The following is a 13,958-nucleotide window of genomic DNA, read 5'->3' as shown; positions in this document are numbered from 1 at the left end:
TTGATTCAGTGTAACCCCCTGAAGATCTTTGTTTAGGAAACATTTCTGTAAAGCATTTCAGGATATTACAACAGATGAATAAGAGACACATAACGTTTTGAAAAACCATGTTATGATTGTTTCCCTTAGCAGCCTGCTCCACTCTGAAGAGAAGCACTTGATTGGAGGTAACCTTTGCAGCAGACAAATGCCATTTGCTGTCCCTATGAAAAACTGGTCCAAATCCAAATTAAAAAACTCCAGCAAAAAATAATTATAAATTCACATGTACTCAGTGGCAAGCACTTGATAGCATATGGCACTTAAATATGCCAAGGAGTGTTTAGAGCATACGCCATCACTTAGCAGTTGCTACTTGCCAAACTGCTTCTGCTTGTGACATCCCTCAGGGATCAAGCTCCTATCTGTGCCCTGTGCAAGCCCTGAGCTGGTCTTCTGATGCAATTTTTCCTTTCCATAGGCAAAGGGCACCCCAACTGCAAGAGCTCAGCTTCTCCATGTCTTTTGTGGTAAGACAGCATCTTCCTTTGCATGCCATCAGGTACATTACAAGGGATCCACCAGCAGGTGTATGGGCTTTCTTCAGAGATTTCTAAACCATTCTTCCCATTTTAGTGTCATCTTACTTTTATGTAATTTTCTAAATTTCTAAAACTTATGTCTTGACCTAAATATGTGTGGTTTTGTCAAACCTGTGACTTTGATGAAGAAAGAAAAGGCCCATACAGTAGTACTGTTGAAATACTGTGTGAGGCAAGGCTTGTACAAAAATAGCCTATTTTTCTTTGGCTAACTGATACATTGGGAAAAAGCCCACTAAACTTTACAGTCCTTTATGAGCCCTACTTCAGATCTGAAATAAAAGCAGCAATCTTGAAGATCTAATTTCCAGCAAATCAAGCTTGTGCTTTATCCAAATTTGTCCAATATATTTAATCAATGTCCTTATTAGCTACCAACAAGACAATGTCTGACACAGACTTGGGATTTTGCAGGTTTTGATCTGAAGTGTTTACCTTTGGTTAAAGCACACACAGTGTAGGATGTCCCTGGGACTTCTCACACGGATGGGTTTGGGTGCTATTGCTCAACCTTTCTGACACAGGACAGATGGAGTGCTACATCATGCCTTTAGTCCTGCACAGGAACTCTCCCAAATCAAAAGCTGGGGAGAGTTTGCATAAAAACTGCTGGCAGGAAATGGCCGCAGTGATTCATCTTCCTAATAGTGTGCTGTGAGGTTGTGCAACTCATGGGCCAGCAGCACTACAGCCAGTACAGAGATTCTGGAATGTTTGTAAATCTTTTTTTTTTGGGGGGGTGTTCACTTTATTTTGGTTTTTTTTTTTTTGTTTGTTTGTTTTAGGGTTTTTTGTTTGGGTTTTTGTTTGCTTGTTTTTTAATTATTGCATAGCCCACATCTTCCTTCTAAGCTTATGCTCATACAGTCCTGAGACTGTCTGTTCTGTTGCCATCAGGTCTCCTAAAGTGAATAAAATGCCCACAGGTCATAATTTTATGCAAAAGCAAAGTCATCAGCTCTGGTGTGAGAATTTGTATAGAATAGGTTTAATAGGACATCATATTTTATAGCTATTGCTTTAAATTACCTAGCTGCCAAAAGCAGATATATATGAGAAATTAATGGGCACATAACATCATTCTCGATTAAATCATTGATGTAAATATAATGGAAATGAACTATTAAACTAATAATATTTCCTTTCATTAGTTTGAAAAGACCAAGGATAGAGACATTGCACAAAAATGCCAAGAACCAAGAATATTGCACCTATCTATGCAATAACAGTTGGGAATTCTGACATCAGCTGACTGACCTAAAATTTAAAATAGGGAAGGATACAATCTCTGATTTTTATAGGGATTTTCAGACTGACTGCAGTACTGTAGAGATCTCAAAACCAAACCATAGGTCTGGATCTTCATTTCTTTTGACCCTCCAGGGCATAAAGCAGTTGTTTTTGATGACATTTTTAAGCAAGATGAATTCCTACATAGGATGCTAAGCATTACTGTCTTAGTTGCTTTTGTAACTGTAAACCCGAATCAGCGGGAAGATGTAACAAAAGAAATACACAACAAATAGCTGTCAGTGTGCAGAAAGGATTTACACTTTTTTTCTGAATACTTTGACTCTTGTAGGGGAAAAAAGAAAGTCAAAGCCACAAGCCAAGTATCAAACCCTAGACTGAGATACATTAAAACACTTCGTTTAATGCTAAACCTGCTCACTCACTCATTTTTGCTTAAGTGATCACTATGCCATAAGTCAGGCAGTATTTTTCTGCATAGCTTGTTAAACATGCCAATTTCACAGGCTGCTTTTGGAAAAGGTTTCTGCTCTTGTTGCTTGGTTTAGCAGATGCTGGCTTGCAGTTCTGCACTCACAGTGTAGAAGATTAAGGAGACAGAAGGATCTTCAGGAAGGAATATGGCAATTGTCCAGTGTAAGCCCAGCTGTATCCAATAGGCATTCTCATCAAGAACTGTTACCCATTTGTCAAATCAACTTGACATTATCTTCTGCTTGGAAAAATAACTAGCTTAGTCTGCATTTCAGGAATAGGATTACCTGATTCTCAAGATATGATGGAGAGGATGGAGGCAAGCAGGTAAAGTGTCATAGTGCAAGGCAGATCAGTGTGATAAGATACAAAGGTTTCAGAAGCACACTGCTTTGTATGTTATAAACTGCTTGAGTGCAAAGGAAAATTATCACAACTAAAACCATATGCCCTTCAAAACTTTACATCTCCAGCTGGCACAACTAGCAGATATGTCAGAGAAGCACTAATAAGCAGAGAGAAAACTCTAGGGGAAATCTTTCTGTTCTCCATCTGTCATGGAGTAAATAGGTCTTATTGATTATCTACCACTTGATTTATACTAAATGCTTTCAAGCATTTCCCATTTATAATTTTCAAATACAAGGATAATTAAATTTTGATTTATGGGATTTACACAAGAAGAGGTGATTTTTTTTGTCCAATCAGCAGCACTCAGCTGTACCACAGATATTAAGAAAACGAATAGAATGTTTTAGCTTTAAAATAGTAGTGGCCTGAGTTTTGAGGTTTTGGGTGGTGGTCTGAATAACACAAGAGGAAGAGCAAAAAAAGCTTCAGTGTTGACTGTAGTTGTGTTTTTACTATTTCTAATACCAGGTCACAGAAGATACAAAGGTTTTACAGCCCCACTATAAAACAGCTCTTTATCTTTTCTCCACTAATTCCATGGTGTCACATTTAACAAAACTAGGAAACTGAAGATAATATGGATGTTTGAAGATTAGCTGTCAGGTAATAAATAACACTAATTTCACATACCTACAAATGTAAATGCACCTTATCACTGTTTAAGTTTCTCACTCTTTGTAATGCCTGCCAACATTTTAACCCAGGCAAATTACAGTATTGTTTTTGCTGTTTTTTCACTGGGATAAAATACACAGTCATAATATCCTTTTATCAGATTTCATGGTATAAAAGGGCTTTGGTGCTTAATTCAAGCTGTATGTTGCTGAGGCAATTCCAGAGTTCCTGTTTTGGAAGATGTATTTGTCTTACTTTTTAGTTGCCTTGTCTTTTCAGAGTGCTCTAAGTACCACTTGCCCGAGAAGATGCAGCTGTGACCCTGCCCAGTCAGTGCAATGCTACAGGGCTACAGAGATCCCCAGAGAAATTCCTTTTACCACCAGGAGACTCTACATCAGCCACAGCAAAATTAAGCAACTCCAGGTAAGAAAACCCAGAAAAAGTACTTTTTGTAGTGCACAGTAATTGAAAATTGGACTTCCCAGATGATGGTGGCATCTAGTGAGGAGAGAATCTTATTCCATGTTCTAAAAACTGACAAAGTGCTGCCAAATCTGGTTTTATTTTTACTTACTCTTTAAGGATATGTAAATATATTCCTGTAGTGTTTTCATGTTCCCGCAGTCTCCAAGCACTAGTTCATGCTGTCAAAATGATACCTTGTATGAAACTCAAAAAAATGGTATTTTACAACTAGCAGCCAAAGGTTGACTTGTTTTATATATGGTGAAATAACCATTGACTTTCACAGTAATTTTTTAAACTTGTTAAAAGCTTTTTCTATTTTTGATACAATATAATACTTTTTCACAGTAAAATGAAAGGGTTTATGTAATTAGAATAATTTCCCTAATGAATGAAATTGAAGCTCTTTTTCTCCTCTTGAGCTGCAAGTGTCAAGTACAACTGCTATTAGAAATGACAGAGGCAGTAAGTTTGAATCTAAGGCACAGCATGAGATGTTTCTAAAAGCAAGGCCAGGCCTATCTAATAACCCACATAAATGAGAGCAGCTTCTAACCAAAGCTGCTAGCTATTTGTGCTATTGAAAAAGTTTATTCTGGGTTTCTTGAGGCACTGGTTCATTTTATTAAAGGCATCATTTTATGCTCATCTTGCACTGCACCCTGGAATAGTGCTTCTTTGTTTCCTACCCTGGAATACATTATTTTTTTAATAAATTCACCTTGTAAGCACAGACACAAGGGAAATACAACCACCTGTATTACATATGCTTACTATGTATTACTACAAATAATAAGAAATTTGCAATTCAAATTAGATACATTTCAGAGCAGTTAAATTTTTTGTAAGAGAAAATGTATCTTTAATTTTTCTCTCAGGACTAAATGAAGTAGGCTGGAAGGCAGCTTAGAGCAGCATCTAGAATGCCTATTGCTCACTGACAAATAGTGACTGTACAGTTTTCCTCTGAGAAAGTTTTCTCTTTTAGCTGCTACTAATATCTCTGGCTTTCTTGTTTTATCTCACTCACAAGAGTCAAACATTGGTGTGATTTAGTTGTACTCAGGGTAAACAAAAGGTTTGTCAAATTAATTCTGTATTAGCAAATATATTTTCTGTGCAAACTCTTCCCTCCTCCTCCCCATTATTTTCTTTGCAAGATAAGTAAGATGACCCATTTTCCGTTTCTTAGGTTAGGTGTCTCTACCTGCCAGTAATTCCTCAGTTACAAGTAAAGTGGCCTTCAGTTCTGACTAGAGCATAAGACAGATGCCATAAAGCATTGATATGTTGGATATGAGTGAATGAAGTAGTGGGATAAATGTTTTATGACCCATCAAAACAAATTGTGTGTGAAACCATTTAAGAAGAGACATTTTCACTTTGTACATAATTCCACTGGCTATGAGTCTCCCTTACTGCTACTACTGACTTTGCACCAAAAGGAAAGAAGTCCTTTCACACTATGTCCTTGTAGTCATGTAGGCTGTTTCCTTGAGATTATACTGGGTCTTTGGATATACTTTTTACTTTTTTTCCCCCCATGCAACAAATTATACATCTGAGGTCAGTTTTGACTTCATAAATACCTACACTTAATTTTTCACATCTGAGCAATTCCACTGGCACATATTATAGTGCTTAGGGAAAGGAAACATTTCTGCTTGTAAAGTACATGTCTGCAAGCACTGAAATAACTTTATAGGATTTTAGGATTTTGGTGTAGGATTTTTGTTCATTTGGCTGGTTTGATTTGGTTGTTATTATTTGTTTGGTTTTTAAAATTCCTTCATTTACCTACTCATAGAGAAAATAGCATACTTTCCTAAAGAAGCTGAACGGAAGCCCAGAATTCCCAAAGCTGACCTCCAAGAGACTTTTATATGTAAGCATTCACAAATATTGCAGTTTGGCAATTAGGTGCTTCAGAAGAATAAAAAAAATATTATTTTAGTTATTTCTGTACCTTAATTTGCATTGATTATTATTAAAATTGTGAAGTAATAATATTTTTAAAAAGAATATATGTTTATATGCTAAATCCAGTATGTTAAAAAAAAAAAAAACAAGGAAAAGAGTAGATCTTTTTTTTTTTTACCCTGGTCAATTTTGTATTTGTTCTGACAGGGCTGATCAGCATTAAGAACAATGGCTGGCACTTTTGCTTTTGGCAATTTTATAACCTGGGGTTTGTTATAATAAAAAGGCTTTATAATAACAATTTTCACATCTTTTTTCAATATTTTCTGCTTCCTCCTTGACGTGAAGATCAACTATAACTTTTTTATCTTAATTTAAAATTTAGTTTATATTTAACTATACTAGTAAGTGGGATTTTATGTGGTAAAAGAAAATCATCTACCTTGCCTCCACCATAGGCAACTGTTTTTAGAAAAAACTGCTTATAACATATCCCAAGTCACAGCAACTCAAAAGCCAAAAAAAAGTAATTGAAACATCAAATTCCTTAAAATGTTTGTGTTAAATAACAGCATATTAGATCCAGTTTCAGGAGATCAATGTTTTAAAATATAAAGGTATAATAGTATCATTTTATAGGCAATCCAGTTAGAGAATAAAACAATGCTTCCTAGCAAAAAAAAAACAAAAACCTGGTGGGCTTTCAAATATGTTTCGATTCATATTAGAAAGATGGGGTGGTTTATAAAAGCATGGATAAATATTTAAGTCTCAAACCAGTGTGGTCACAAAGCTTAGCAATGCATACCAAATAGGTGGGAAACAGAAATGATAATAATCCACACTAAGAAGCTTAACGTCATTACAGAGCAAATGTCTGTATATTTACCTTCATGTAGCTCTCTGTCACTTAATAAGATGAAAATTAAGCCTCTCAGATACATAAAGAAATCAACTGAGGAAAAGCAGAAAACATTACTTTTGTATTTTATAGGAGAAAATGTGTTGAATTGTGAAGGTTCATAATTGCTTCAATTTCCATAAGATGGTTTCATAATTACATGTGATTATGTTTATGTGCTCTTGACCAATGCAGCTCATTCCTATGTACAAGATCACCTTCATAATCATGACCAAAACTGGACATCAGCAGTTCTGATATTGCTACATATACACAAAACACTGCATTACAGAAAGATAAAATTACATAATTTGGACAACTTTGTTGTTTACTGTTGAAAATATAAGATTTTTAATGGGGGAAGATTCCCTCATTTAATTTAAATATAATTGATGGAGAAACCTGCTTCAATAGAGGTTCCATATCTATACTTTCTCAGTAATTGCATCAAAATTTGCAATTCAGAAATTGATTTGCAATACAGAATAAAGTTAATCAGAAAGCAAAACTAAGGATACCACAGCAAATTGAAATCTGACTCATCTTTCACAGCTGTGCTGACTTTAATTTTAACAGAAGTTAAAATGAGTTTGTAGCTGAGATAAAGAGATACAGTCCAAAAATATGCAAGAGTTGGACAAATTAAGCTGTAAGACATCTTTTAACAGTCACCTTTATGAGCTGATTTCACTTCTACAAGTATGATAGTCAAATGTATCCAACCAGGATTATGGAACAAAATTACTACCCAGCACCTGTACTGGAAAAGGACTTGTACTGCCCTCGATGCAGATTCCTGACTGGGATGAGGGGTTGTGCCGAGGCTGTATAGCTTCCCCCACTGAGAGTAAAATGTGCTGGGAGCTACTAAGCCCTGGGGGAAATAGCAAGAATCTACTGTTATTTTAGCATCTCTAACTAGTGTGGTATTTCTGAGACCTGTAGTGAGATGTTTTTGGACATGGGAAGAGAAAACAGATGACTTTCCTTCCCACCACTCTTGTGCTTTTCTGGGGGGACTCCCATATAAATGACTTTTTAAGACTCAGTCAATGAGGTCAGTGGGAAGCGTGTCTCACAATTTCAGAAAACCAATGTTTTAGCAACTGGTGTGCTTGGAGAACTCCCTAGCTCACCCTCATTGCATACTTCCTCCTAGCTCAGCTTAGTGAAAGCTGCCAGATTCACTTAAGTTTGCTGCTTAACATGAGACACAAGATGGCAAGCTTTGTAAACAAGCACCTTCCAACAGAGCAGAAAAATAAGGAAAAAATTGTGTGCCTCTCTATATTATAGTCATAGTCAACATCTAAGTACAATTTACTACTGCAAAGCATCTGTTTATTACCAGCTTATAAAAACTAAGTTTCTGTGAAAATATTCTGTTCCACAGATGTGATTTCTCAGGCCAGGCTGATCTGACACTTTTGGTTTGATTGTATTAATATGTGAGGTTTTTATTTTAAAAGAAGGTAATGGGGGAGAGAAAAGTGTAGAATTTTAGTTTTCTACCAAAACAGTAGCAGGAGGTAAAGATATCCATGGATACTCCCTCTGGGGAATACATGCTGCAGTGACAGTACTGTTGATGCATGGAAATGGCTGTATTATGAACTCAAAAGTGCTCTAGCAAGCACCATTGAGCACAATGAACATTAACAACCATCCAGTCTCTGCAAAGATTTCTGCCACTGGTGATGTTAGCTTTCTATTTTATAAAGGCTATCCACCAGAAGGAAATAAAATGAGTATTCCTTCTTCAAATGTGTATGTTTGCTCAAAACCTGATACATCATAGACTTAAACCATAAAATTCTGGAAATGTAAATAAATACTGGCAAACCACAGGTACCTATAGTAATACCTCTACTGTTACCACTTATTTTAGTTTCTCATATATATATATATATATATATATATTTCTAAATATATTGTTTTTCAGCATATGCTAGCAATTGTCCAAGCATCCAGAAGTAGTAACCAGTGAAGGTATCTATAAAAGTACTATCATATTAATTTTTTTTTCTCTTTAAGTTTACTGACTTCAGGAGAATGTCAGTCCTTGAAGAGCTGGTCCTATTATGCAGTGGCATAGAATCAATAGAAAACAACACTTTTAAAGCTCTGAGCACCTTGAAGTCCCTGGAACTCTGCAAAAATCAGCTAAAGCAAATACCCACCTTCCTCCCACCTGGCCTTGAAATTTTAAGACTCGCTGATAACTCCATCAATGCTCTGCACGCATCTGATTTTGCAGACTTAATGAAACTAAGGGTGCTTGATCTTCGGAACAACTTGATTGCAACTGTGCCTCCGAGTGCATTTTCTTCCCTTTACAATTTACAGAGTCTGATCCTGGATGGCAATAACATGGAATCTGTATCTGCACCACTTAGGCTTCCTAGGCTGAAGTATCTGAGCATGGCTGATAATAAACTGAATTCGTTCCCAACCAACTTCTTTGCATCTTTCCAAAGTCTACATTTTCTCAGCTTAAGTGGTAACTTTCTGACAAAAGTGCCTCTTGACCTACCTAAATCCCTGCTGTCACTAAAATTAGAGAAAAACCAACTTAAAATGGTGAGACTTCGAGATGTGAAACACCTTGAAAATCTGTCTGAGTTCCTTCTCTCAGAAAATCAGCTGACATCAATAGATGGTGCCCAGCTTCTTCCTAACTTAACAACACTGGAGCTCTCTAAGAACAAGCTCCACACTGTGCCCCTCAGGCTGCCCGGCAGGCTGCAGAAACTTGACTGCAGCAATAACCTGATCCAAAGGGTGACAGCACAGGACTTTCAAGGACTCCAAAACCTGAAGCACTTGTTTCTCGACAACAATGCTGTCAGCACGTTCGAGGCGGGAGCTCTCCAGCAGTGTGCGCAGCTTTCCAATCTGGCACTGGAACAGAATCTCCTCAGTTCTATTCCGCTGAGGCAAGTGAATCTCAGGACAGCTGGTTCTAAGGTGTCATCTCTCCTTCCCTGCATTATGAGAGCCAAAAATTGGTATTCAGACCCAGTCACGGTAGAAGTCTGTCCATACCATAAACCCATTGCCATAACTAGTACTAATTAGCACTCCTGTTAGCAGTCTCAGAGTAGAGCTGCTCTCATTACATCTGTGGTCCCCAATGAATCTGCTCATTTTGCATCTCCCTGCCAGTGAGACCACTTTATTTAATTAGCACACCAATAAGAAGAACCTGCTAGGAGAATGCAACAGACTTACTACCAAGGTTATACTGCTACTTAGATTTACCTTCCCCCACAAAACAAAAATAATTAAGCATTTGATAAAGTATATTGAAGATTTCATAAAGGATAGACAGCAATTTTAAAGCTGATGTTTCTACCAAGCCACACCATGTTAATAATTATTAAAATATTAAGATTTTGAAAGCAGAATCTGATTAAAAAAAACCAAAACTGCTTTTTCAGTGATATTTGCATTCCCAGCTTCATTAAATTCACACATTACCAGGTATTTGGAATGCATCTAAAGTCTCCAGCTTCAGGCTATAAGAAAAATTCCAGTCAACAGAGCACAGAAGAAACATCCCCTGGGCACATTGTGTTCATTAATGCTCTGCTTAGAGGATCTCTTACATTCATCTCAGTGTTGGAACAGGCCATTATCAGAGATGGCATATTAAGCCAAATGGAGGCTGTTCTGATATAAAGTGGTGATTTTATTATTACAAAAGGCTGTGCAATAAGATGGCATAAAAATAGTAAAGTAATTCCATTAACATCAACTTCTTTAAGAAAACTGGACTGTTAAACTTTATTTTTATGGCTTGTAGACAGGTTTAACTAGCTTAAATAAATAATGCAGTAAAATTTCAATTAATTTAGTATCGTGTCCTTTAGCATTTGAATCTATTTGGCAACAGCTTTATAATCAGAAACTGATTTAGTGGTGTATAAATATTTGATTTCAGTCTAGCTTGACAGGAATGTTTAATGCTTTGTAGTTACTTTAGTATTGTCTAATCCATCTTATTTTACAACATTGTAGGTAAGAGAATGAACAGGAAGGAGTTCTCTACTAGCTTTTAAACAGTATGACTTTTAAGGAGATATTGGAGACCTTTCATTCCAACAGTAAATACAGATTTCCAGGGAGAGGTGTAAACATAAGAGAGGTGAAAAAATGACAAGAAATAAAACTTGCATACTTAATTTAATTGTCTGGTGATGACCAGGTACACATAGATATACAGAAAAAAAATTACTACTTTTGACTCCTGAGAACTCTGTCAGGTGTAAAATACTTTTAAAAGATATGACTGATGTGCTAAAGTGAATAGGTCTTAGCAGTTTTTTTGCAGAAATGAGGAGAAAGAAAGCTCCTTTCCCTTCTTTTCTGAAAAGAAAATAATCCACAAGTCCAAGGACTGTTAGAGAAGACCTGTACTTCATAAAATCCTACAGGGTGTGGTGAAAATGCATGGAAGAATCTGATGATATTCCTTAGAGTGGGACTAGCACAGTGTGGCTGCTATGGTCAGCTCCCAAGTGAGCATGACTCCTCTTCCAGCTGCAGGGCACTCAGACATGAACTCAGTGGCATTACTTTCTCTAGATCAACACAGCCTGAGGTCAAAAAATGTAGCCATAAAGTTTAAGTCTAACCTTAGTACAATAAAACTCTTCACAGGTGGTGAAGAGTCATGGACATGCTGGTCAGGCTTTGGACTGTAATCAGTCTGGAAAAATGTCTCAGGTGATTTCCCACTGCCTTTGACATCAGTGGCACTAGGGTTTTACCCCAGAGTACCCTTCTGGCATTACAGTGTCATATTGGGCAATTGTCTGCAGTTGTTTCAAAACCAATTTATTGCAGACATAATCATTTGGTAAGGTCAGATTTTGTGAAGTGAATCACATATGTGAAATTCTCATCTCCCCAGGAAAAACAGCACAATACAGAAATACCCAACTCTTGATATAGTAACATTGAACTTGTCAGGTTTTCACAAATCTGGAAACCATCTTTCAGCTTAAGAGGTTCAAACTTGGCTTCACAAAAAACAGTGAGTGAAGGTCACTGACTACCCCATAACTTTACCAGTTGTAGTATACTGCTGTTCTATTCTAAATAGATCTTGGTAATATGATAATCATTTCCCTGAGTGGTTCAGTCAAGTTTCCTTAAAATCTGTAACCTTGACTCTTAATTTCATCACCTTGCATACTACTGTGGTAAGGTGATTTTAAGTTACTTTCAAATTAGTCTTATTACAGGTATTCCATGCCTATGCTTTTCTGTTAAGCATTTGTCATTGACTATATCAGAGAGAAATGAAAAGATCATAAATGAGCAAGACTTTTGAAATTAAGGTATTTTCATATAAATTTGTAATGTATATGAAAATAAGAATTATACTGACCTGTCCAGTATCATATCCAGAGAGTATCACCTTTTTCTTTTCTTCTAAATATAACCAGTTCTAAGTCTCAAAAGTACTATTTTAAAAGCATGTATATTTTCCCTGTTGCTGAACAGCTTATCATCAGATGGATTACTGCTGTGATGATTAATGTTTGAGTTTTATGGGAGCAGGAGAAAATGGAAAAATGGAAAAAGTCTAATTCTTTATCAACTAAAATATGTTTTTAAACAAATCATATATAAAAGTAGTTGAAGTGCTGCCATAATTGTCTAAACTTTTGATCTTTCATGGTGCTATAGTTTGGTTATCGGCATTGAAGAGTACAAAAAATATTTTTAAACTTGACAATCAATTAAACAGGTGATTTCCTTCATAGTACAGAACAAGACTGCTGTTCAGTTCAGCTGCATAGACAGTCAGTACAGGTCAGAACTGCAGTGATTTGGGAAAACATTTCAAGGGTGTACACAAAGTACAGCTATAAAATATAAACAAAGAACAAACAAACAAACCCAATATGAACACCTGTTTTTGCAGAAGATTGCAATTTTTTGTGATAGCTTTATTTGAATACATCAGATGTGCCTGGACAAAATACCCACCACCAAATATCACTTACAGAAACAGTATGATGTACATAACACCTTTCTATTGTTTTATTTTTGTTCAGACTTCCAGACACCCTTGCTAGATTGGATCTAAAAGGAAATGACATAGAGGATGTTGGAGAACAAGAGCTGAAAGACTTGAAACAGCTTCAGGTTTTAAATTTACGGAATAACAAATTATCTCTCTTGGATCGCAAAGTCTTGGAGTATTTACCTCGCCTTCGTTACCTGTATTTAGATGGAAACCCTTGGAACTGCACCTGTGACCTTTTTAGAACCAGGAGAGCTCTGGTGGCCAAAGGGACGGATGTCTGGGGAGGGCAGTGTGCAGCGCCAGCACAAAGCCGAGGAGAAAGTTGGATGTCTTCCAAAAAGATTCTGCAGCAGTGCGAAGACAATCTGTCTTCTACGGAAAGGGGCAAAGAGGACAGAAAGAAAATGAAACCCAGTGAGGCCTCCAGCATTGGAGTGAACACAGATGATGATTACTATGATTATGAATTAGATTAATGTCACAGTTTATCTTTAGTGAACCTTAAAGTTGTCTAGAGCTGCCCACTGCTGCCAGTGTCTCTACTGACAAGCAGTCTTCTCATCTGTCATTGGCTTTTCCTGCTCTATTTCTACTACAAGAAATAATAGCCAGTGACAGAAGGGCTACAGAAGGCTGTCACTGTGAATTAAATATTGTAAAAAAAAAAAAATTGTTTTTCTATACCATTGATACAGTGTAGTTTGAGGGAAGCAAGAATACAATTACTATCTCTTAGAAAAGCAATCTGTAACTCTGTATGAACCTTTTTATAGTAGAACATTCCTTATAGTTGCATAAAACCCTCACAAATAAAATTCTGCAATATCACAAGACACATTACTAAGAGTCTGGCATTCAACACATTTAAACTCATGGATCTGCAGGCTGACTTGGAGAGTTATACTGATGTGAGCAATTCTTTGAGATTGTTCAGAAATTCTTGCTTTTGAGAAATTGATTTCAGTTTTCCTGAAACTTTCCCCTTTTTTGTTTATCTTAAACTATTTTAAGTGATATTAGACTAAATTAGCTGAGCTGCAGGCAAAACACAGAAGGCTTATCTTCATCACAGCAAGTGAAATAAACAGAAGAATTAGTATCCTGTTAATGAGATTTAATAGTAGTTCTGAATGTAATAGTGAGGAATGAAAACACTGGGTTCAAGCTGACCTGATTCTGTTGTAAACAAAAGAAGGTAGATTCTCAGGAAATAGATCCTGGCAAATATTAGGATAAGATGAAGTGAGTTGAAGGTTTTGTAAGAGTTTATTTTGGCATCTGAATAGTTAATTTGCTA

General features: G+C 36.4%; 1 protein-coding gene across 1 annotated transcript; it reads left to right on the top strand.

The window, feature by feature from the left end:
- The first annotated feature begins 3,572 nt into the window (after positions 1-3,572).
- LOC110476146 (nephrocan) lies at positions 3,573-13,137 on the top strand. The gene is made up of 3 exons (XM_077781797.1): positions 3,573-3,758; positions 8,656-9,557; positions 12,690-13,137. Exons 1-3 carry the CDS (start codon positions 3,573-3,575, stop codon positions 13,135-13,137), a joined length of 1,536 nt encoding a protein of 511 aa, XP_077637923.1.
- The last annotated feature ends 821 nt before the right edge of the window (positions 13,138-13,958 follow it).

This window comes from Lonchura striata, chromosome 3, assembly GCF_046129695.1.
Source record: "Lonchura striata isolate bLonStr1 chromosome 3, bLonStr1.mat, whole genome shotgun sequence".
Lineage (NCBI taxonomy): Eukaryota > Metazoa > Chordata > Aves > Passeriformes > Estrildidae > Lonchura > Lonchura striata.
This window is presented reverse-complemented; position numbering and strand designations above follow the sequence as displayed.

Coding starts and splice junctions, on each gene's coding strand:
- LOC110476146 (XM_077781797.1), top strand. CDS start 3,573: ATGTATTTGTCTTACTTTTTAGTTGCCTTGTCTTTTCAGAGTGCTCTA. Junction 3,759..8,655: donor GCAAAATTAAGCAACTCCAG/GTAAGAAAACCC, acceptor TTTCTCTTTAAG/TTTACTGACTTCAGGAGAAT. Junction 9,558..12,689: donor CTCAGTTCTATTCCGCTGAG/GCAAGTGAATCT, acceptor ATTTTTGTTCAG/ACTTCCAGACACCCTTGCTA.